This window comes from Fusarium fujikuroi, chromosome FFUJ_chr11 (assembly GCF_900079805.1).
Source record: "Fusarium fujikuroi IMI 58289 draft genome, chromosome FFUJ_chr11".
NCBI classification, from domain to species: domain Eukaryota; kingdom Fungi; phylum Ascomycota; class Sordariomycetes; order Hypocreales; family Nectriaceae; genus Fusarium; species Fusarium fujikuroi.
Genome location: NC_036632.1, coordinates 1,349,314 through 1,372,659, shown reverse-complemented (window position 1 = coordinate 1,372,659; position 23,346 = coordinate 1,349,314). Strand labels below are relative to the sequence as shown.

Genomic DNA, 23,346 nt, shown 5'->3' with positions numbered 1-23,346 from the left:
CAACTTCATTTCGTCCGGCATATCACCAGCAACTTCGTCCCATCTCACGTTACCGATGCCCTCAAAATAGCCCTCAAATATGCCTTTCACAGTACTCTCAGACGCCAACGTCAATCACATCCTCGACACGTTATCGTCATCTGACGTGGCTGATCTTGCAAAGGCTCTTGAGCAAGCCCTCATTCAATATTCATGCAACAATGAACAGCAATACCAGCCTCACCGTGCCGTCGTCAATCGAGATGGCCAAGTCAGCTTGTTCATGCCCGGAACTACCGACCAATTGATCGGTGTCAAGATCGTCGGTGTCACCCCGAGCGAAAAGCTCAAGCCTTCTGAAGCAGGTCTCAAGAGTGTCTTGACTCTGTGCGACGCTAGAGGTCAAGCCATCGGAACGCTCAATGCAGCTGCTCTCACCGCGTTCCGAACTGCGCTGGGGTCAATGCTGCCGTATCGTTTCAGGCGTAACACAGAGAATATCGTCGTGTTTGGTGCGGGGAAGCAAGCTCTATGGCACATTCGATTGGCACTTCTGTTGAAGGAGAAGGACATCAAGTCCGTTACCATTGTCAACCGCTCTGCGGAGAGGACCCAGCAGTTGATAGACTCACTCAAGTCAAATGTTCAATCGCCATGGCCATCGCATATCAGCCTCGAGGCCTTTGACCCTAAGAATGACCGCGATGCCGCTTTGGAGGCTCTGGTCGTAGATGCGGACGTCTTGTTCTTTACAACACCAAGCACCGAACCTTTGTTCCCAGCATCATGCCTCACTTCCGAGAAGGCCCTGAGCAAAACCCGGTATCTGGCGGCAATCGGTTCTTACCGCCTTGACATGCAAGAAATCGACCCTGAGCTTCTGAAGCAAGTGATCAGTCCGGCAGGGCCCTTTGCATCTGTCGGATATCAGGATGGATCTGTTGCAGTCGACAGCCGAGAAGGATGCGTGCAAGAGGCTGGAGAACTGGTCAAAGCTGAGATCCCTACAGACAAAATGCTTGAGATTGGCCAATTATTCCAAAAGAAGAACACGGAGAACCCTGACGACCTAAGAAAGTGGCTTGAAACTGGATTTGTTATTTACAAGAGTGTTGGCACTGGTGTCATGGATCTCTCAATTGGTCAGGAGCTACTTCGTTTAGCCAAGGTGAAGGATGTTGGCTGGACTGCCGAGGACTTCTGAAGTCTAGAGACTAGATAGGCCGCGAATAGTCGAATAAGCATAAAACTCATGGCCACTATCGACACAGTCCGTTTAGGTGATCTCAGAGTCATGTTAAAACAGAGGTCCTTATCAATCAGCGATCCCAGGCTTCCTATATTCGTTTCGCTGATAGAACGTGCTCCAACCAATATACAGCGCTAATACTAACACCAAAACTGCCGTCATGTCAGTTAATATATCCCTGTATAAATATCGCTGTTTTTAAACTAACCTGGGAAAACTCTATGGAGACTCATTTGTCGATAAGGACTGGGACTAACCACGACTGGAAGCTTTGTAACCAGTGGAGTTGTTCTGTTTGATACGCGGGGGCCCTTATCGCTGTCTCTTGAGCCTGGAAGGCGCTCTTTGGCCGTGCCTAGGATCTCTAGTATGGCAATTTTGTTTTTCGGACTCACGATCTGTATCCATTTGCGAAGTGACATAGACATGCTTGGCTTACTGCCGTACTTAACCCACCTCTCGATCACCTCATTTGAGATTCCTTCATCCTCTCGAATCTCAACTGACAATGGACTATTGGGCATGGGAAAGTGAAACATGAGATAGAAGGGGAATCTCAGGCGCTGAAGGCGCCCGATAACGACACGGAACTCAGAAGGGGCTCCGTGCAAGAGAAACTGTGCAACAGCAAGCCCAAACCGATCAGTATGAAAAGGATATTTCATACCAATCCAGCCTAGGAAGCAAGAGACCAGAAATCTTTCCCAAACGGTAAGGTCTTCTAAGAGGGCATAGCTTAAGCCCGTAGATGAGTGGGAGATATCTGCGAAGGCATCCTCTAGTTGTTCATTGGTTAGAAGGTGATTGACGCCGAAGTAAGGGCGTTCCTGAGACAGAAAAGCACCTTTGAAGAAGTAGCTCAGTGCTGAGATAGGCAGACCATCTCGAAGATAGGTGTCCAGAAGGGCGTTGGCAACAAGCACCCTCTTCCAAGCCTTATCAATAGCTTTGGGGCTATTCTTAAATTCCCATTCAACATATTCAACATTCCCTATGAGTGCTCCTTGGCAGATCGTGCTGAAGGTCTCACGTTTTGTGATCGATCCATATCGAACCAAGCTTTGTAGGCCTTGGTTGGTAAATACTTGAACGCCATGGTGCAATAGAAGATAATTTGGCTCAGGGATTACGTGGGATGGATCACCAAGCCATGACGAAATGCAGTGAAGGAAGCTATATGGAGGCTCATCAATATTCGCCGCCAGCCGCATCCAAGTCACGCCCGCGCACGAGGGCCTAGCTTCCGATTTATTCTTCTTGAACTGTGCCACTGCGAAGATCAAGTGAGAAAGGGCGTCGATACTATTAAAACCTTCAAGGTACGTCTGTATTTCTGCTTTGAGATTTGCTTTTCCGAGCATGTCAGGAATAGATCGGTGGGTGAAGCTGAGGCTTCCCCAACCTTTGTAATGCTTCGCGGTGGACTGGTGACATTCAACAAGGCCGCCGCAGATACCACGCAGCCTTTTTTCGTAAACCTCAGGTATCCTCACTTCATCTATCTCTCTCGCATAGTTGGACAAGAATGCCTCCTGGGTAGAGAAATTTGAGTCTCTTTGATAGTTTTCGAGGAATGAGAACTCCATAAGAGCGAAGGTCAGATGGTTGTCAATGGCGGTTCTAAGTAGGACATAGTTTGATAAGCAGCCCTTCGGCTATTCTTGTCGAGGCTGCTGAGAATATGCTCAAACAACGCTTCAAGGCCAGGCGGAAGACTGTCAAGGAGCTGAAGTAGTTGGTCTTGAGATATTTGGTCTTCGATCTTCTTCCGAATTTCATTGACTACCAGGATTGTCCAGAGAAAGATCCCACTCGCCTTCTTTGGAATAGCTGTGAGCAAATTCTCCCTGAGGTTCGAGTCTGAAAGGTGATATAGCGAATCTCGTACATAAAGTCTCATATCGAACCATGTAAGTTTGTGGAGTTGGAGCCGATATTCCGATGAAAACCCGTTTAGAAACACATTGTAATCTCTGCTGGAAACTACAATCTTCAGCCTCCCCTGCGAATTCTGGACCCAATGTTTCAAAAGATTCACAAGATGAAGATGGTCTTGACTATGTGAGTCGTCGTACTCATCAAGGCCATCAATGAAGAAACAGAAACAAATGTTTGGAGCGCACAAATCGCTATTGTATATGATTCGTTCGAGAGCAGACTTTGCAACATCAATCGTCAAAGCCAGCTTGGTCTGTATCTGCCAAGGGCTGTTCTCAACCTCCTTCCAGACATTGGGTAAGGCATCTCTGGTAAGTTTAGGATGAGCTTGAAGTATGTCGTATAGCAGAGATCGGTAGAGACTGTTAAGAGGCTTTTGCAATTCAGTTCCGGGTTTCCAAAAGAAAAACTGAGTTATGAGTAGGGATTTGTTCCCTGTAGCGAGTTATAAGTTTTCCATAGCAGACAAAGCTCGACGCGAGTGACAACGTACCTGCCCACTTCTCAAGTCCAATCCGAGTTTGCTCATGTGTGCATAGCAGTTTCATTAATGTGGACTTGCCTGAACCCAGTTTGCCAGAGACATGGAAGATGCCCTCTGGTGAAGAAAGCCAACCCATAAAGAGCTTTCTAGACATTAACTTCATATTGTGCATCTCAAGGCTGTCAGATTTGCTCAATCCTGTTGCTTCGTTCTCAGTCCGATGTTCTTCCACAAGCCAGTTGAAAGTATGCTCATGGGGGTAATGCACTCTGTCATCTCTCTCGTGCATACTCTCAAATCTAATGCTTTCAAGAATACGATTCTGATAAATGATGGTGAGGGCTTCGTTTTGAAGATGCAGAAGACGCTGCAGCTGAATCATAGCCTCGGTGCCCATTTGGTCGACTTGTACACCGTTCTCCAGTGATTCTATGTGTCTTTGGAGTTCAGCTAGTCGTGATGCATCTTCCAAGGCCATGGCTAAAAGCTTTCTCGAATACCCTAGTGATTCTTGACTACATACGATTGTGAGATCCTGTAACTCAAGAGTGTAAGAATATTGGGGAGTTTGATACCTTGAAATATCCACTAGCCCTAATGCTAGCTGACTCCGACAGTCATTCAGCTGTTTCTCCAGATTCTTGATCTCACTTTCGCAACTCCAAGCCCTATACGCAGACCGATAGCTTTCAAAAGAACTGATGTTCTTAGGTCTGATCTTATCGAGAAGTTCGAGGATCTTCTGTGATAAGTCGTGGCATTTCAGCGCGAGGTCGTAAAGGCCTCTCTGCTCGGGTAAGACACCAGTTTGAACTGCTGACTTGAGTCGACGAGAGACTGCTTGCATCTCATCCACTATGGCCTTTCGCGTCTGGTTTTTCCCGACGCTACCGTCGACGGACTCACGAATCTCCCGCACGCTCTGCAACAGTTTGACACCAAGAGGAACGAAGGAGATGATGGCCGACGCCAGTCCAACGACTGTGACAGGATCCATCGCGAATGGGCACTTCTGGTAGGGTTGGGAGCAACTGTGGTGATCTGAGGGAAAATGTTCTCTCACGCAGCCTGATTGAGAATTGCTGCTGCCTGTGCCCTGCTGACTCACGAGTATTCCACCAATTGAAGCTGTAGGATAAGAAGACTCAGCCTCGTTAGGCATGATTGGGAGAAAATGTATAAAGCTGAGTTGACTCTATATAATCTATGACTGATGTAATGTTCTATTTCTAATGTGATCCAGTAACTCCTTCCGTATGCCGCTTTTGGTCCATTGATGTCAAGACACAGTATTAAGTAGAAATTAGTATAAACGATCTAGCAGCCCCTCAAGATCTAGCCCTTCTTTGCCATGGCCAGAGCCTGTGCGGCTCGTGCCGAGTATTTACATCGCTGTCGAATAGCAGGGCCGTACTTGAAAAAGATGAAAGGCATCGGTAGACAGGCGAGTGATAGAAAAGCCGGTACACAACTGGCCCACTGAGTTCCCAGGTTGTCGTACATCTGCTTAGTGAAAAGAGGAAAGGCGGCTCCAAAAAGGCTTCGTAGCACAGCATTTGATGCCAAAACCGATGCAGCGTAGATGGTGTACGAATCGATAAGGTAGCTGAAGATGCTATGGAAGACGAGAGACATGCCGAGACCGAAGGGGGCACCAGCGGCTACCGGGGACATCCAATGAACTGAACGATAAGATGTCCTGTTAATTGTTAGTAGAAGAACATACTACACCAGGACTTCAACTTACCATGCGAACCAGAACATGCCAACAGGGACACAGATACCGCCGAGCATACATCCGGGGAGACGATACTCAGGAGGCACGGGTTCGCTACCGAACCTTTTCGTCACCTTCATGTACCATATGTTGATGAGACCAATCGTAGGAATTGCACTGATCATCCCGACAGCAACTCCAAGGAAGGCCAAGCCTCCCTTGCCAGCAGACCAACCCCTCTCAAGCTGAAAAACAACAGGGTATGCACCGAAGAGCATGTAAAGAGTTCCAAAGAGAATAGCGACGTAAATCGAGAGGAGAAGGACGATGGGTTCGAAGCATAGAAGTTGCCAAGGACGAATGAGGGCTTTCTTGAGGACGACAGCTGGTGGATCGGCTTTGCCCTGATGTTCATAGATGGAGATGTAAACCTTGCCAGTTTTCTTGGACAAGAAGTCGACTCGGTTCTGGAGAATGAAAGGCGCGTAGGTTTCGGGAGCGCAGCACATGTCAAGTACCCAGAAGAAGCCGGCGACAATGGCCATCAATCCCATCACCTGGAGAAATGGTTAGTGTATGATTCCGACATCAAGGACTTGTTCGACTTACCCATCTCCAACCTTGACCATCACTCAAGTATCCACCGATGAAGGGGCCCAAGCTAGGTCCCAGTGCAGGCGCCAAAGAAAAGAATGCCATAGCAATAGCGCGCTCGTCAGCATTGAAGATATCAGAGATAACACCTCCAGCATTGGTCAGAGGTGATGAGCCAAAGGTGCCGCAGAAGAAGCGAAGGACCAGAAGAGTTGCGACGCCATTGTCTGCTGTGCATGCTGCACTGAACACGACGTAACAGCCATAGCTGATAATGAAGATAATTTGCCGACCGTAAATCTCGCAAAGCGGTGCCCAGAGGAGAGGCCCGACTGCAAAACCCAGGACGTAGAGGGAGACTCCAGCAGTGATGAGTGTATGGCTTGCTTTGAAGTGGATCATGAGCGGCACGATGGTACCTGTCATATGACATGTCAGCTACATCGATTGGTGAGGGCTATAATACTGACCTGTATAGGCACTTGAACTAAACGCGACAGCAAAACATGTTGCGGCTGAAACCATGGTGATGGTCCATTTCAACCACTTAGGCCAATTGAGCGGGTTCCCTGCATCATCAGGAATCCAACTAACAACGAAAGGATCTTCGAAAGAGCCTGATCCAGGATAGTTATGGTTCTCAACAGCCTGATCAACTCTCGTTCTGTCAAGGAGAAGTTTTACCAACGAGCTATGTCGTGGCTTTGACTCTGGTGTCTTTTGTCGTAGTGTTTCATCGTCGCTCACACAAGAGCTTGGCAAATCTGGTCTAGAAGACATGATGTTGTTGTGAATCTGCAATGATTGCTCATACTATTCCTCAAAGGGACTTCCAAGACGGGAGGACGAGCCCTTTATAATAATATGGCGAGATCGGGGTTCCATTTCGTCGGGAGCGCCGGTGAGCGGGCCTCGAAGCCGGGGTGAGCAACAGGTGATTTCTGCTGTGACGACGGAGTCACAGGACGGATTTGGGCGTGGTGAGATACAGATTTGGGCAGAAGGGGGCCTAGCACCTTTCGATCTTGCGGGTATCAAGGAACGTAATTAGATCTTGATGACGAAGTCTGCATAATCTCTCCGGGGGGTCGGGAAATCGCAGTCTCGCAGCGCCGACATTTTCGATAATTCTTCGCTGGATCCACTGGAACGTGGTTTTGACAGGTGCTAGACAAGGGTTTTGTTAATTAGAGATAAGAAGCTTGGGCTGCTGGAATCATGCTTAAAATGTCCGACGGAGTTTGTAGGGGGAAATGGATACGAGAAAAGCCGACTGTGGATCGCAATCAGTCCACTATTTGCCGTGCGTTCCCTACCAAAACTCCGGCCGAGGCTTGACCGTACATAGAATTGGGTCTACTCATGTGCTGGCAAGGCTGATCACATGTTGCTGGGCTGAAGGGTAATTAGCGATTATAAATATTGAGACGTGGTACTTCATGTGATCTTGGTATGAGTTGTTCTGCTCCATGTCTTTGTTACAAATGCCAAGACTGACTGGCTTGTTGAGGCCATGAATAAGTGGCTGAAATTTACATCATGAATAATCTTTCAATCTCATCAAGTCGCGTCGAGATCATCATGTTCCAATTATCGTATCATGTATCGTGAGTTTAAAGTTTGTCGGCTTCTTGGTGTTTTCCGTATTCAAGGTCTCGGCCGAAAGACGGACTTTGGTCTTGATCATGTGACGGGGCCAGGCAGTCATCAGTGGCGGCGATCTAGTCTGCGCAGTATTTGGCGTATGCATGATGCTTCAGTTTGACAAATAATTTTGTCTGACGCCTTCTTTGCCGCCACTAAATTTTGTTTACACTGAAAGCACCTTTGTAGGTAGTTTACCGTATGCTGATCCGGGCCGCTGCTCATCAAGGTCCCCAACCAAAAGGTGTCCACTGAAGGCGCCCGAATTGATAATCCCGAACTGAGTCACGAGCATCGCAAAACTCCAAGCTTTATCTCACCAAGGAATTCACGACTGCCAGAATATAACTATGGGGCGCACAGAGCCTTCTATTGGCCGACCACCCGCGGCTTTTCGCAAAGATGCACGCTCCAAAAAGGCCAAAGCCACCATCAACAAGGTCATCCCCGGCCTCCTTTCAGCATATCCCGGTGCTCAGAAAGGAGTCAATTCGGCAGAGCTCATACCTTTTATAAAAACCACAGTCTTGCCTGAACCCTATGGGGTGCTTTTGAAGAAACAGGAGGACAAGGGTGATGCAGCAACTAAGGGCAAATCTACACAAGGGCAAGGCGCTCAAGATCCCCACGAGGATTTGGCAAAGCTTAAACCGCCAAGAATCTCAATCAGGGAAGCCGACACTCTTGCTGCTGCAAGAGATCTTCTTAATATTGAGACAACGGCTGGTGTTAAAGCTAATCTTGATAATACGAGAGCTCATGTGGCCATTTTGAACATGGGTTCGCCTCTGAACCCTGGAGGTGGATTTCTAAACGGTGCAAACAGTCAAGAGGAGTCATTATGTATGCGCACTACGCTATATCCATCTCTCAAGGATGACTGGTACCGGCTCCCAGAACTGTCTTCGATTTGGAGTCCGACGCTGTTGGTCTTCAGAGATGAAGATGGGAATCTTCTGGACAGGAATGATCGTTTCTGCGTCGACTGCATCACGGCAGCAATGATCCGCGGCCCGGAATTCGAGCTTAACGAGGACGGGGTAGCATCATACGCCAACGAGAAGGATCGCGATACAGCGCAAACCAAGATGAGGGCCGTTATGCGGATTGCTATGGTCAAAAGGTGCAAACGACTTGTACTGGGAGCTTGGGGCTGCGGCGCGCACGGAAATCCCGTTGGCGAAATCGCAAGAGCTTGGAAATCTGTTCTCACTCCAAGACACGATAAGTCAAAGATCAAGGAGAGATGGGAATGCATTGATGAGATTGTGTTTGCGATCAAGGACCACAACATGGCGCAGGCGTTCGCGGAAGCTTGGGGTGACGGTCTTGAACGTCAAGAAGAAGAGAAGAACGACATTAAGGATGAGGAGGAAGAAGATGCCGAGGTAGTTGATCTGGCTGATGTCAAAACGCAAGAGTTGAAAGATAAGATCAGGGAGCTGGAACAGAGGATTCAGAGGGTCGATAATCCCAAGGTCTCGGATGGCCTGAAGAGTATTCTTGAGGGGCTGAAAAAGCAGCTTCCCGACGAAGGGGAAGCACTGACTCAGGACGCGGAGTGGGAACATGTCAAAGCTGAAGGCGCCGGATCTAGCTGATCTGTCGATCTGGACGTTGACGTGGTATCGTTCGTCGTCAAAGCGCGCACGTCAGTGCAAGCATATCTGGCAAATAAACACCCGTGCTTTTATCAGATTGGTAGATTGGATAACTGTTACCCACGGTAGTGACAACACCTGACTAGCATCAAAGGTAGATATCGGTAATTTGATATCCGCAACCTCCGGCACGCATCCCTCACCGTCTTCTACACCGACCTAACCTATTCTATCTAATCACCAGACCAATTCTCAAATGTACCACGATCTCCATGCCAGTGCCTTCATTTTGAATCTCTCATCTCGCTAGTCCATCACTGATTCACTCGTGACTGGCTCTTGTTGAGTTGCAGTGCGGGGGTGATCCCGCAGCTCGGACCCGTCTCCGCTCCGCATTCAGCTCATGAATGCGTTCATTGGTCGTCGTACTATGAACCATTTTGCCAACTGCTGAGACAATGGCATAAAATGCTGGTATAATTCTTGATCGACACGGCGTAGTTTATATAGTCTGCCGCTCGACCGGATGACTTGGACTTTGATGTCCAAGCATCTCATCTTGCCAAGGAGGGTGCTTGAGGTTCCTCGTCAATTTGGGGGAGCATTCCTTGATTAGAACTAGTAAAGTCTCCATAGTGATGAAGTGAGGCCTCAGGCACATCGAAGTATCTCAGCCCATGTTTATCACAGATATGGCTGCAGCCAACGTGTCAAGCACCAGTAAACCACCGCATCAAGTAGTCCGGGTTGATCATCATCCCGGATTCCAATTATCCATGGACCAGAGATAACGGAGGTTCGCGTTTATTCGGCACTTCGAGGCCGAGTCGGCATTTCAGGCGATCTAAGATTGGCTTGGACCTAGCTATCTCTTGTGCGTGGATCTAACTGCAAGCCAATGTAACATCTCCGCATGCCTTATCCAGGTAGAGCCCACTTCCCCAGACTATCACCCCAGGCTAGAGGGTAAGGAAAATAAACCGACAGGCGCTAGTAGGAGATCAACAGTTTCTTGGTGTAAACCATTCCGCTGTTTCTCATCACCCGGAGGCCGGGCATATGGAAACTCTATTCCGTCTTGGTAGCTATGCTGTAGCCTATAAAGCATTGAAGCCTCCCCTCAATATTTGTCGTCATCAAGCTTGAGCTTCCCTGTTCTTTCATAACCCTTCCGTGCCAAGCTCAGACACGAACGCGTCTACTCATATACCAACCTCAACATGTCTCCCCGTAACAGCGTCAACGGCAAGCCTCGAAGCGATGGCGAAGAGATGGATCATGTCCATACAGCCCAGAGCATTCCCATCTCGCCAGAGTTGTTCGAGCAGCTTTATCTTCAACCACAGAACAGGGTCAAGGGGGATCTTCGAAAGACCTTTGGCAACCCTACTCCAGTTGGTATGTAGCACTGTTTCTAATAGGCTCCACGATACTTACCAGTACAGCTTTGGCGGGATTCTTGCTGTGCTCCACGCCACTGTCCATTGGCTTGCTTGGATGGCAGGGATCAGGCGGCTTTGTTGCCGCTGCGAACGTGTAGGTCACACCACCCCTTTGACTATATTCACTGGCTAATAGATCGCAGTGGGGCCTATCTCGGCCTGGGTGGCCTCCTTCTAGTCTTGGGAGGTATTGGTGAATGGATTCTCGGTAACAGTTGACTCTTCATCATTCTGGTTCCTAAGCTAACACCTGCCTTCTAGGAAACACCTTTCCGTCGACCGTTTTCTTAACCTTCGGAGGCTTCTTCATCACCCTGACTACAACTATTGACCCTGACTCCGGCGCGTACAGCACATATTCGACTGATGGTACTGCTGCGAATGGTCTCGCTCAACCACAATTCTACTCGACTTTCGCATTCTTTCTGGTTGGCATGGCTATATTATGCACGTTCTACACTATAGCGAGTGTTCGGACAAATATCGCTCTGTTTTCCATCCTCCTCCTTCTCGTTCCTTGCTGTAAGTCCAAACGCCTCTCCTTTCTGCAACACCCATTAACCTTGTGATAGTCTCTTGCCTTGCCGCTGCCTTCTTCGCCGTTTCACAAGGGAAGTCGGATCTCGCGCTCAAGTGCCAACATGCCGGAGCAGGTTTGTTGTTTGCTATATCATTGATCGGATGGTATTTGTTCGGGTGTCTTATTCTCATGTCGGTCGACTTCCCCATCATGCTCCCTCTCGGCGATCTCTCTACCATCATCCGTGGCAAAGGTGATGCCACGAAAGATGCAAGCAAGACAGTCTAGGAATGATCACCCTGCCTTAGGTCCGTTGCCCTGTCAATGGGAATGTCCCCCTGTTATATTGGAAAAGATGAGCTTGATAATCAAGATTTTGGGGAGGAATGTCTTGTAAAAAGTCCTTGTTGCCGTAGTAGCTGTTTTTTGAGCCTGCATATTCACATTTTGAGGCTCGACTATAAATCCGATTCTGATCAATATGACCAAGTTTAAGGAATTCTGGAATTCTATGTAATGTTATACGTGATTTAATTCTGATCTATTAATTGCTCTTACTGCATTTTTATCATATGATACAATGGTGTATTTGCAGCTGAGACTTATAGCTGAGAGCTTAAATCAGCTGCGAGAATTTAGAGTGCTTATACTATTCAGGAGATAGGCAATCCACCTCCGACAAATCGATCGAGTAATATCTGCATATGAGAATTTGATTACAAACATCTTAGCCATGCAACTTCACCACACACAGTAGAATAGGTAGTCTGCCTTAGTATGGTTATCTCGCCAAGTCGATAAGTCATTAGGCCAATGCTGGCACAAACCTTATCTTATCAGAGATAAGATATTGGCTAAAATGCGCGAAATCCACACCCTAAAATCGACTGATTACTACCCTGTACCTTCTCCTTGTTGCAGACCTGTTGTCGTGGTAAGGACGTCAATATTCTATGCACTATTTCTTTTTTTCTCGCAGTCTTATATTGCAATACTTCAACTTTGATCAGTCGACATGCAGAAAAGAATTTAGCTAAAATCCGCTTTCGGTAGTAATCTCAACCTCGCGTGATTTGCATTTTTCAGCGGGCGAAGCTTCAGAAAATGACAAGCGATAGTCAGTTACGAACACAAAGTGATTAATATTGAACGCCAATTAGGTGGAATCTACTATGTAATCTAGGCAGACACCGAATGGTCCTGAATATCTTCCTTGTCGCCACGTCTGCCATGGCCAGGCGCTTGAACCACCTCTTCTCTTTGCGCCATGATGGTTTCGAGGTTCTGATCCACCAATTAGCATCATATGTCGGCCAAAATGCTAGAAAGAGAAGACTTACAGGCCCCTCAAAGGTCTTCCCACGGGCAACCCAATAAATTGCAATGGCGAGGCAGCAGATTGCGATGACGACAGAAACATAATCTGTGATGATGTGAGCAGACGATTAGCTACAAGAGACAGAAAATAGGTACTCATCGTATTTCCGGTGACATCTAGAGATGGAGGGAAGCAGAAAAGCTGCGTCGATGTTAGGAAATCGTTCCGCTTTGCTAGAAGCCAACATACCACTGAAGTTACCGAAACATACAGACAAGCTGTCCAGTTGGCCAGATAGCCCCAGAAGTTTCCAAGCTTCCACGGCGTATGGGGGTGCTGATGGGGAGCGAGGATGCCTCTACCCCGAATGACCAAAACGAAAATTGGGAAAGCATACGATATGTTCAGAAGAATCGTGCAAGATGCGATAAACGCGTTGAAGGCCACCGTGGGTCCAAGATAGAGAGCACCAAATAACACATTGAAGATAAAGGTGAAGATGATCGTGCGAACTGGAACCTCCAACTTTGGGTTGATGTGGTTGAAATATCGAGACCAAAAGAAGCCATTATCTCGAGCCATGGAGTATATCAATCGACTCGTGGTGGTGACAGAGCCGTTTGTGCCGTGGATGAAACACAAACCTAGCATGCAGCTGATGATGGTAGATGCCACTCGGCTGTTCGTGGCTTGGTCGAAAAGAGCGATCAGAGGTTGACCAGTTGGTGAGCTCACAACCTTGTCGACATCAGTCAGACAGAAGAGGATCACTAGGATGAAGATTACGCCGCTTCTGAAGTCAGTATTTCATGCAGAGTGCTTTGGCCAGATTTTTAATACTCACGTAGAACCGCCAACACCAATAGCATAGACAATTGCAAGGGGAGCATCCAGATGAGGATTAGGCATTTCTTCGGTCATGTGCAGAACCGCATCAAATCCAATCAATGACAAAGCGGATTGAAGTAGGCCTAGAAGCCATGCCATTCCGTCTGACCATCCTGTTTCGTTGTTGAAAGTTGTGAAAACGAATTCAGCGCTGGTCTTTTCTGACATGGATAACAGGATGATACTGATGATGACTACGCTCATAATTGACCAGTAGACTTGCTGATAATGTTAGAAAGCTACATCTTTAAGTTGTGTGAGTGAAAACTTACGAGCGAAGTTGCTCCAAGGTCCAAGGATCGAGTTGCCCCAGATGTTCACGATGGTCGAAAATGTGATAATGGCAAGGAAGACAAGGTATGTTGTCCAAGAGTCGACTGGCGTTGATCTCCCCGACGCGACGACGATAGCGGCAGCAATAAACATGGCTGATTCCAATGAGCTAAAGGGCCTACTTGCTTGATAAGGAAGACTCACCAGAAAAGATCGCTTCGGTCGTTACAAGGGTGAGCCAACCAGCAATATTGATCCATCCCGCACAGAGACTCTTCAGTTTGTCAGCTTCTGTCGCGTTATCGACTATAGAAGGGTACATACCAAAAACCTCTTCCACCTGTCACTACTGAGAGCGTATACGAAATGATACTGTCCGCCTGCTGTGGGCCAGATAGCGGCAAGTTCGCCCAGGCTGAACGCTAGAGCAAAGTTGCAAGCAACACAGAAGATGAAGCCGTACAGGAGCGCGACTGGGCCTCCAGACGGCATGACGATGCCAATTGTGCCACCTAACGCGATCCAAGTGCTGTAGAGGTCAGTTTGTGAGTCTTTGGCTAAAAATAGGGGATGTGGATCTACTTACTTGAGAATCGCGAACGTCATTGCAACCATAGTCAACTTGCTCAGACGCGGCCGCAAGTGGCCTTCTGTGACCTGGTGAGGAGTAGGATCGGCCATGGTGAAAATAGCTGGCGATATCGGCCAAATCTTGATCTACGTGAGTCCTTATTGCTCGCAACAATAAACACACAACACGATGGGATATATCTTAAATAAACTCCATCACGAAGGGTTCATAGACTGCAAGGGAGCTGATAAGAATGCCAAGGAGTTCCCCCAGGGCCAAGAGTGCCGAGATAAGCTTTTCCAGGGAATGCTCGTTATCGTGCGGGGAAATGAGGCAAGATCGCGGTCTCTGGTGTAACCCACCCGTTGCACTAGACACAATTAGGATGGCAGAGTCTGGACTTACTTTGCTGGGAGTAGCGGCATCGCGAACCCCTTTACGGTTTGGCCACTTATCTACGTTCGCCGCACGGAGAAAGGCGTCAATTGGATAGAATATCGAGATATCTTGAGGCGCGTGACGGTTTAGTAGACGGCGTTGCGGCTGCGTCGTGCCTCGACTCCCCTCAGACCGAGTGCAACATGCCTTGGCCTATCGCATGTGGCTTTACGTAGCACAGCAGTTACGGAGTTTCGGCGGCCCACTGGACTCCCATCAAACTTCCGACCTAACCGCCTCTCTTGGGATTATCGGATGCGCTTCGATAATACACACACGTGATATCCTGCTGGCCGATCTACCTTACCAATAGAAACCTCTTGTTTGCAAACTAACAGCAGCTGAGCTTATGTGCCAACTGCTCTAGTATCAGAACTTAAAGGAGATTCATTGGGACTATTACTAGACCATGCATGCATTAAAGAGTGTTCGTAAGGATCAATTGGTTCGAGACTCTGCTAGAATGGATTTATTCTGATGATCTGATGAAAGATTGCTACTCGCCTTTACACTAGAGTCTCCCCATCCTGGAGTCAACAGTAAAGCCAACGTGGTGTACTCCGAAGTGGCAAAGTTGGACCCAACTGCCCCAGCACCCGAAGGACCCGGATCGTGATATGCATTGACAACACGAGCTCTGTTCTTTGTCACTTCAATGATCGACCCGCTCTTGATCTCAATGTCCTGTGGTCCAGTCCTCGCTTGGTCAATGGTCGAGCAGATGCTGTCCCTCTCAATCAATGCAACCATGACAGTAGCAACTTCAGACGGCTCAACCAGAACGTCCTTGCTGGTATCGATCGTGGCAAGCTTGTCTGGGTTCTCCATGAAGAGAGGCGTTTTGATGATGCCTAGTGCGACTGCGGCGATACGGACGCCGACTTGGTCGATCTTGGCCATCGCCCGTACGAATCCACTAATCGCATGTTTTGTTGCATCATAAATCGCTGTAGAGAGATATGTGTCTTGGGCGTTTGTGCTCGAGATTATTACAATCGTTCGAGGTTTCTTTTCGTATCTCAAGAAGCGAGACAGCGCCAATTGAGTGGTCCTGATAGGATGAACCAAGTTGATGTCGATACTAGCATAGCGACCGTCATGGAGGGTATCTTTGCTTTGTGGGGTTCCAGGAGGATACCAAAAGCTGATAAAGCTCTAGGTCACTACTGGGTCAGTGGCAGTTGACTTAGGAGACCTTGAGTGCATACCGGTTCGTAAACTCCAGCGCCGGGGCAGATGATGTCAATGTCGCCGAATTCCTCTTCTGCCCTTTCGAACATTCGCTCGAGATGAGACCAGTTGGTAACATCAGTTTGCTGGGAAACAGCTTGGCCCTTGCTTTCGGCACCGCCGGAATAGGCGTCCACCAGCTTCTGAGCTTCTGGTAGCAGAGCGAGATCGGCGAAAAGGACGTTGCATCCGCCATTCAAAAGCTGTTCAGCAAATGCAAGGTTGATGCCACTGCCAGCGCCAGTAACAATGGCTGTTTTGCCTCGGATAGAATGGGACATGTTCTGCGTATCCTTTTACTTTCGTTGAATTTAGCATTGAGTGGCAATGGAGAATAGAAAATTGAATGTTTAGCCCCTCGTTACATATTTGAAGGATGTCCTTCATACACTCTTTCGATAACTTGACAAGATATCACAAGCATTAGCGCCATTCTCGTGTATACGTCAAGAATCCCTGACAAGGCATGGTATATTGGAGATCTTTGCGGGGTGATAGCATCCAGTCCATGCGGGGACAGATTTGTGTTGCTCGTGCCGCTCACTATCTGGACTAGACTTATTCGAAAGCGTTCTATGGGCCCGACCGATAAGCTGGATGCTTGACTAGGAAAGGGGGCCCTCATGCTGGTCCCATGGTGTTCCAGACTCAACATACCCAAAATGGTATGTGTTGCCTGAAAATCTCTATCCATTCCCTCTACGAGCACGCAATTATGTGCCTCTAGTATTAAAGACCTGGACAGGAGGCTCAGATCAGGTTGCAAGCCTTGCCACGCTAACTACCGTTCGAGCCTACATCATGGAGAGGAAAACAGATATCAAGGCTTACAAGCTGAATCATGCGATGTGAGTTCATCCTGCGGCCGCTAACTCAACCGATGAATACTCATTCCGAAAATGATAGGATTCGTGTGAAGGATCCCAAAGTTACGAGTAAGTAAAAACACCTTTCACCAATTCTTAGGGGTCTACTTACTAGCCCTCTTACAGTCCAGTTTTACAAGCTTCTTGGACTTAGCGTCATCCAAAAGCTTTCATTTCCGGAGAATAAGTTCGATCTTTACTTTCTTGGCATTGACAGCCCAGGTTCCCCGTCCCATGGGAAGTTCACCTTCGATCGTCAAGGTTTGATCGAGCTCACTCACAACTTCGGCACTGAAGGTGATGATAACTATCGAGTGAGCAGTGGAAATGAGAACCCTTACCTCGGCTTCTCCCACATCTCAATCTCAGTGGCGAATGTGCAGTCTACCTACCAGACGCTGGCCAAAGCTGGTTACAAGTTTCATCAGACCCTCTCCTCCAGGAACGGGCCGGTGATTGCTCTGGATCCAGACGGCTACTGGATCCATATCGGCGAGCAGAATTCGTCGAATAAGAATGTTCCTTCTGATACTCGTCTGTCCAGTGTTGTACGTCGGCACCTGCCTCTCACAGCGTGCGTCATTGTGAACTGACACTGATGCAGAATCAATACGCCCTGCGAGTTACAGACGCTTCTCGATCTGTTCGCTACTACACAGAGAATCTCGGAATGAAGTTGATCAATACTCTCGAAAACGCGAACGGAAACTCAAAAACATTTCTTTTAGGCTATCCTTCAACCGGTCCCTTCACCGGAACAGAAGACTTGTCACGCCGTGAAGGATTACTTGCTCTCATCTGGCAAGGTGGAGAGAACGAATTATCACAAGTACACAATGGAAATGATCAAACTCAAGGATTTGGTCATATTTGTAAGTTGACTCGTATTATTTCTATGGTAGAAACAGCTGACCTGCCAAAGGTGTTACCGTCGATGATATCGATGCATCGTGTGTACGGTTGGAAAGATTGAATGTCGCGTGGAAGAAGAGACTCACAGATGGAAAGATGAAGAATGTCGCATTTCTTCTTGATCCCGATGGTTATTGGATAGAATTGGTGCAGAACGAAGGCTTTACTGGCAAAGCAAATTTCTAGACTAGGGATACAAGTTTCTATAGCCAGCCTCTACATCAGATAAATCCATTTCTTTGATATAACCTAGAGCACTGTGTTGTGACGTCTGCTTTCATCGCATCATGGCCTGCTCGTACATATCATAAGACAATGATAGTGTTGATTTGACTTACAGCGAGTCGCTTCAGTCTTCCAGCATCCCCCTCGTTTGTCGTTAGATCCTGGTCACCTACTAACCGTGATTGGCAACTCTAGCCTAGGTTTTGCGCTAAGATTTGGTACTGCAACCAATTGACCCTTCCTATCTGCCGAGGCAGCACTTACCGAGTTTGGCAAGTGTAAGGAAGCGAGCAGCTGAGTGAGCTTCATACGAGATGAACAGCTTGAGTAGGCCTATCTTCAAGATTCAGAGGGTATGCGGGGCCGATAGTTGAGCGTTGAGATATCCAAGATCAAGCCATCTTTCGGGGAAGCTCCCCACTTGATACTGAACGGCATGGGACCGAGGTGGAGAGTTCTGAGGGGAGCTTGACTTGGTGACGGCTTTCCCATCGCGGTAGAACGTGTCGAGCACCCAATTCCGTACAATAATTCACCAAAAGAAGTCCTGGCTCGGGGTCTGCAGATCCGAAATATCAGCCCATACTGATTATAGGTAAAGATTTGAGCTTCTCAAGTTGCGATTACGTTTGTCTGTCGCATTCATCCTGTTTGTTGAATAAGTATATGATGCAACCAAAGGCCCTCAATTGAAGCATCTCGCATCAGCTTTGAGCATAACATCTTGAATCAATACACCTCACAATGTCAGGTTCAGTCCCCCACCCCTTCGATCCTCTCAGCGGAGAGGAAATTCGCCTCGCTACCTCTATTGTGCGCAAAGAGCATGGCGATGCAGTCCACTTCCACGTCATAACGCTCCAGGAGCCGCGCAAGGCTGAGATGGTCGCCTGGCTCGCCAATCCATCCAGCGGCGCCAGGCCTCGACGTGTTGCAGAAGTTGTTATTATTGATCCCAGAGATGGCAAAGGCCATGTCTACGATGGTCTCGTCGACTTGAAGAGTCAAAGGATCACAAAGTGGGAGCGCGCTGAAGGACAGCAGCCCATCGTGAGACCGTCCCCAAGACTCATATTGGAAAGTTGGCTAACTAATGATTTCCTTACAGCTCATCGTCGAAGAAATGCTCGAAGTCGAACAAGCGTGTCGCAAAGACCCCCAAGTCATCGAGCAATGTCGAATTAGCGGAATCGACGCAGACGAGATGCACAAAGTCTACGCCGACCCATGGACCATCAGCCACGACACTCGATATGGTAGCAGCACACGCCTTTTCCAAGGCTTGATGTACTTCCGTCCAGATATCGATAACTGCCAATACCAATATCCTCTTGACTTCCATCCGATCTATGATCCCAGGAAGAAAGAGGTCATCGCTATCGATATTCCTCGCGTTCGACGACCTCTCCAGAGAAACAAGGCGGTGGATTATCATCATCTCTATATCCAGAAGGAGGGAGGTTATAGAAAGGACTTAAAGCCGATTTACATCTCCCAGCCAGAGGGCGTTTCGTTCAATGTCAACGGGAGGGAACTCGAGTGGCAGAATTGGAAGTTCCATATTGGCTTCAATTATCGTGAGGGTATTGTCTTCAACAACATTACCTTCAACGACAAGGGAAACGTCAGGCCAATCTTCTATCGCATGTCTCTTTCCGAGATGGTGGTTCCCTAGTACGTCGTCGGCCGCCCCTTTTGACAAGTCTCACACTAACACCAATACTCAGTGGTCACCCCGAGCCTCCTCATCATCGCAAGCATGCCTTCGATCTGGGCGAGTATGGTGCCGGATATCTGACAAACAGTCTCTCACTTGGCTGTGACTGCAAGGGTATGTTGCTTCTCAATCTCCAGCTATTTGACCAAGCTAACTCTAAAGGTGCCATTCATTATCTCGATGCAGAGCTACCAACTCAGACCGGTCAGATCCGCAAGATTGAGAATGCCATATGCATCCATGAGGAAGACGATGGCATTCTGTTTAAGCACACCGACTTCCGAGACAACTCAACTATCGTCACACGTGCTCGAAAGCTTATCGTTCAGCATGTCTTTACTGCTGCCAACTATGAGTATGCCATTCAAGTATGTTGCATCTGCTAAGTATCAAGAGGAGACTACTAACAGAAGATAGTGGGTGTTCCACCAGGACGGAACAATCCAGCCTGATATCAAGCTCACAGGTATCCTCAACACCTATGTCATGAACCCCGGTGAGGATCTTCAAGGCTATGGAACGCAAGTCAAGAAGGGTAAGTCTTGCAATGACAGCCATAATCCTCAGACTAATCACTACTCAGGTGTCAACGCCCATAACCATCAGCATCTCTTCCTTCTGCGTATCAACCCTAGCATTGACGGACACGAGAACACGGTCCACATGGTTGATGCCGTACCTTCAGATGCCCCAGTTGGCAGCCCAGACAACCTCTACGGCAACGCCTTTTATGCTAAGCGAACTCGACTCGAGACGACAGGCCAGGCTATAACTGACTATAACGGTGCTACATCTCGCTCCTGGGATATTGTCAATGAGAACAAGCTCAACTCTGAGAGCGGCAAGCCTGTCTCATATAAGCTTGTGAGCCGAGACGTGCCGAACTTGATGCCCAAGGAGGGTTCTCTTGTATGGAAGAGAGCATTCTTTGCTCGTCACGCTGTTCATGTGACCAAGTGTAAGAAAGTTTCCATCCTTACTTATTTATGCATCATGCTAACCAATTTAAGATGCGGATGATGAGCTCTGGGCCGCTGGCAACCACGTTGCTCAGACATCCGGTGAGCCGTCCAGAGGCCTCGGAGCTTGGATTGGTGACGGTACCAAAAGCGTCGCTAATACTGATATCGTCCTGTGGCACACGTTTGGTATCACACATTTCCCCGCTCCAGAGGATTTCCCAGTCATGCCCGCTGAGCCTATTACACTCCTTCTCAGACCCCGTCACTTCTTCACCTGCAACCCTGTCATGGACGTGCCTCCTTCTTACTCAGTCACTCCCAGTGAAGTGGCTGCTAAGAAGGCTGGATTTGATACCACTGATAAAGTTAGCAAGCTGGCGGCTATGAATGATTCGTCGTGCTGCAAGCCACCGAAGCTGTAACGTATTAGGAATATTGAAGCAAGGGTTTTGTGCGCTATGTAGGATTACTTGGTTTCGAATGTAAACTACAGTCATATCATTAAAAATACATATTGGACTACACTATCCCCAGTTCGACTTCAAATTCCGACTATCCATCACATCTATCCAATGCGCCGCATACTTCGCACACTGTTCCGTGTCATAGGCTTGCCAGATAGCTTTGGTCAAGTCTTGCGCTACTACCACTGGCTTTGGTGGTAGGACGGTCTTTAGCGTGTCCAGACGATTGTGAAGAAATTGTCTGGCCGCCATGATTCCCGCATTTGCATCTGGATCTGGCTCTGGTTCAGACTCCTCTGGCAGCTCATCGTGAAGGCCAGCGAAGTCAAGGTAATTTATCATGTCGCAATCCTCCAGGCTGGCATCTTGACTAAAGGGAATCTCTTTTGGAGTAGCGGCCTTGACTTCAATGTGTTTTCGCCTTAGTCCAGTGCTGGCTGAGACGCAGAGTAATGGCTGGGTCATCTTGCTACCCGAGTCTGTAGGTAATAGTTTGAGTATGCCCACCAGGTTCAAAGCGATCGGGGTGATCCAGTTATCCCATAAAGATTGAGCATCTTTCGCTTGGGAATCATCCAGCTCGTGTCGTCTTACGATGAGTTCTGGAAAGGTCTGGTACAGTTGCAACAGGGTTGATTGGCGGTAGGCTTCGGCAACGTTGAAGAGGTGCTGGTTAGGCGTCTTCTTGTCATTGGTCTCTCCAATTGTCTCGCGAAATTCCACGTCAAGATCACAAGTCTGCTTCTCTACCACGGCAGCTTCTTCAATGATCTGCATGGCGGCACTGATGTTGGCTGACGCAAACATATCTCGTGGTTTCCGAATCTTGCGTCTGAATTTGTGACAAAGTTTCATCGCCCGCATGAACAGTTTATAACTGTCGCTTGAGACTCCTGTCCACGGGTGCGGAACCTGTTCGATTGGGTCTGCCGTCACAGGCGCAGTAATAGGAACAGTTTCCTCGACGTCACCCAATTCTTCCATCTTCTGTAGGCTTTTACAGCTCGATGTCACCATCGACAATAGCATTTCGCAGTAGAGCCAACTCTTATTGAAGAAGCATAGCAGTTGACGTTGTTCTTCAGATAATACGTGCTTGTTTTTGTTAACAGCATGAAGGATGGCTTTTGCTTCGCAGAGAAATGGCAGTCCCAGCTGGGTGGCATTGAGCCAGCAGATGCTGGTTCCAATTCCCATCAGAGAGAACAACAGACTTGCAGGTACTGTATTGAAGAGTTGATGGGACTTGACGGTGTGTAAGTCAGCTCTCATAATCTCGGCCGCCTCCTTCATGTTCGTTATCGATGTTTGTCGCATCATTGGCACTTTAGCTGACAAGTGGGCGGCCGACATAGCCTGCAGACTGAGATAAACGAGCTCACAGTTGGACCATAATGCGGCAGCAATTGTGCGGTTAAGGTTGACATCGGAATCGTAATTGGACCAGAGAGAACAGACATGGCGAAACCAGTATTCGATGAGGACAGATGGCGTATAGGTGATTGCATTTGGTGTCATTTCGAAGGTCAGCCTACCAGGGTCGACTGCCGGTAAGGGCATGTTAAATTCAAAGGCCATACTGCCAACTGGAATAGAGAGGGTTTCTGGAGCCGAAACTAGGTCGTTGTCGCTGTGAACAGAGCCTAAGAAATCGTCTCCCCACTGCAAGGGCGATACGGAGGACGTCATGTTTGATAGAGAGTACGCGTCGTGGTTTTCGCTATCGGTGCCACTAAAAGTATGACTTGTTTCCTCGTTTTCATGTTCCAGCTGATGTGAGAAGAAATCGCCGTCTGCAGACATCGGGAACAAGGGTGGCACAATGCCGTTGAGATGAAAGACCGACGCGCTCGCGGCTGGGTCAAAATCATTAGGAATAATCGCTGCTGTCGAACTTATGGAGTCTCTGCCAGCCGCAGGCACATTCTCTGATCTATATGAGACTTGGGACTGCGTGTCTGATTGAGCTTCCGTGGACCGTGCCGAAGGTGAATTCTCTGTTTGAGACTGACGGGGTCGCGACTGAGGTTGTCGAGTGCGCTTCTCATGCTTGGTAGACCATCGGACATCCAAACGGTATCCACCGCATTTCTGACCACGTACAGCACATGACTTGCAAGTCGGTTTTGCTTCGTCACATTTTGCCTGTAGATGGATGAGTACACATTGAGAGTACGGGGATAGTTCCGATGCCTACATGTTTTGACCTGCACGTTACGCAACCGCCCCTGGAGCGAGCGACTCGGCCCTGACTGGGCTGATGAGGAGGCATTTGCTAGTGGAAGAGTAACAATAAAAATAACGAGTTACTCAA

General features: G+C 48.2%; 10 protein-coding genes; 5 read left to right on the top strand and 5 right to left on the bottom strand.

The window, feature by feature from the left end:
- Window positions 1–79: 79 nt before the first annotated feature.
- On the top strand, window positions 80–1,183 carry FFUJ_11728 (uncharacterized protein; the record flags this gene model as incomplete). Its single annotated transcript, XM_023570660.1, has 1 exon — window positions 80–1,183. One exon carries the CDS (start codon window positions 80–82, stop codon window positions 1,181–1,183), a length of 1,104 nt encoding a protein of 367 aa, XP_023437740.1.
- A 248-nt stretch (window positions 1,184–1,431) lies between these two features.
- Window positions 1,432–4,812, bottom strand: FFUJ_11727 (related to small s protein; the record flags this gene model as incomplete). XM_023570659.1 has 3 exons in its annotated part: window positions 1,432–2,848; window positions 2,920–3,601; window positions 3,660–4,812. The coding sequence occupies 3 exons, from the start codon at window positions 4,810–4,812 to the stop codon at window positions 1,432–1,434; spliced, it is 3,252 nt and encodes a 1,083-aa protein (XP_023437739.1).
- A 173-nt stretch (window positions 4,813–4,985) lies between these two features.
- Window positions 4,986–6,741, bottom strand: FFUJ_11726 (probable mfs-multidrug-resistance transporter; the record flags this gene model as incomplete). XM_023570658.1 has 4 exons in its annotated part: window positions 4,986–5,349; window positions 5,398–5,924; window positions 5,977–6,380; window positions 6,432–6,741. 4 exons carry the CDS (start codon window positions 6,739–6,741, stop codon window positions 4,986–4,988), a joined length of 1,605 nt encoding a protein of 534 aa, XP_023437738.1.
- A 1,214-nt stretch (window positions 6,742–7,955) lies between these two features.
- On the top strand, window positions 7,956–9,206 carry FFUJ_11725 (uncharacterized protein; the record flags this gene model as incomplete). The annotated part of the gene is made up of 1 exon (XM_023570657.1): window positions 7,956–9,206. The coding sequence occupies one exon, from the start codon at window positions 7,956–7,958 to the stop codon at window positions 9,204–9,206; it is 1,251 nt and encodes a 416-aa protein (XP_023437737.1).
- Window positions 9,207–10,426: 1,220 nt separating this feature from the next.
- FFUJ_11724 (related to Y.lipolytica GPR1 protein and Fun34p) lies at window positions 10,427–11,456 on the top strand (the record flags this gene model as incomplete). XM_023570656.1 has 5 exons in its annotated part: window positions 10,427–10,604; window positions 10,652–10,742; window positions 10,792–10,856; window positions 10,910–11,170; window positions 11,221–11,456. 5 exons carry the CDS (start codon window positions 10,427–10,429, stop codon window positions 11,454–11,456), a joined length of 831 nt encoding a protein of 276 aa, XP_023437736.1.
- Window positions 11,457–12,347: 891 nt separating this feature from the next.
- FFUJ_11723 (related to HNM1-Choline permease) lies at window positions 12,348–14,328 on the bottom strand (the record flags this gene model as incomplete). XM_023570655.1 has 9 exons in its annotated part: window positions 12,348–12,452; window positions 12,509–12,591; window positions 12,642–12,687; window positions 12,736–13,276; window positions 13,331–13,592; window positions 13,647–13,802; window positions 13,852–13,921; window positions 13,972–14,176; window positions 14,234–14,328. The coding sequence occupies 9 exons, from the start codon at window positions 14,326–14,328 to the stop codon at window positions 12,348–12,350; spliced, it is 1,563 nt and encodes a 520-aa protein (XP_023437735.1).
- A 766-nt stretch (window positions 14,329–15,094) lies between these two features.
- Window positions 15,095–16,167, bottom strand: FFUJ_11722 (related to 15-hydroxyprostaglandin dehydrogenase; the record flags this gene model as incomplete). XM_023570654.1 has 2 exons in its annotated part: window positions 15,095–15,811; window positions 15,865–16,167. 2 exons carry the CDS (start codon window positions 16,165–16,167, stop codon window positions 15,095–15,097), a joined length of 1,020 nt encoding a protein of 339 aa, XP_023437734.1.
- A 520-nt stretch (window positions 16,168–16,687) lies between these two features.
- FFUJ_11721 (probable GLO1-glyoxalase I) lies at window positions 16,688–17,850 on the top strand (the record flags this gene model as incomplete). XM_023570653.1 has 5 exons in its annotated part: window positions 16,688–16,734; window positions 16,793–16,821; window positions 16,879–17,300; window positions 17,357–17,624; window positions 17,675–17,850. The coding sequence occupies 5 exons, from the start codon at window positions 16,688–16,690 to the stop codon at window positions 17,848–17,850; spliced, it is 942 nt and encodes a 313-aa protein (XP_023437733.1).
- Window positions 17,851–18,633: 783 nt separating this feature from the next.
- FFUJ_11720 (probable peroxisomal amine oxidase (copper-containing)) lies at window positions 18,634–20,990 on the top strand (the record flags this gene model as incomplete). XM_023570651.1 has 7 exons in its annotated part: window positions 18,634–18,939; window positions 18,998–19,563; window positions 19,617–19,720; window positions 19,769–19,974; window positions 20,024–20,141; window positions 20,190–20,564; window positions 20,617–20,990. The coding sequence occupies 7 exons, from the start codon at window positions 18,634–18,636 to the stop codon at window positions 20,988–20,990; spliced, it is 2,049 nt and encodes a 682-aa protein (XP_023437732.1).
- Window positions 20,991–21,092: 102 nt separating this feature from the next.
- Window positions 21,093–23,304, bottom strand: FFUJ_11719 (uncharacterized protein; the record flags this gene model as incomplete). XM_023570650.1 has 2 exons in its annotated part: window positions 21,093–23,177; window positions 23,230–23,304. The coding sequence occupies 2 exons, from the start codon at window positions 23,302–23,304 to the stop codon at window positions 21,093–21,095; spliced, it is 2,160 nt and encodes a 719-aa protein (XP_023437731.1).
- Between the last annotated feature and the right edge of the window lie 42 nt (window positions 23,305–23,346).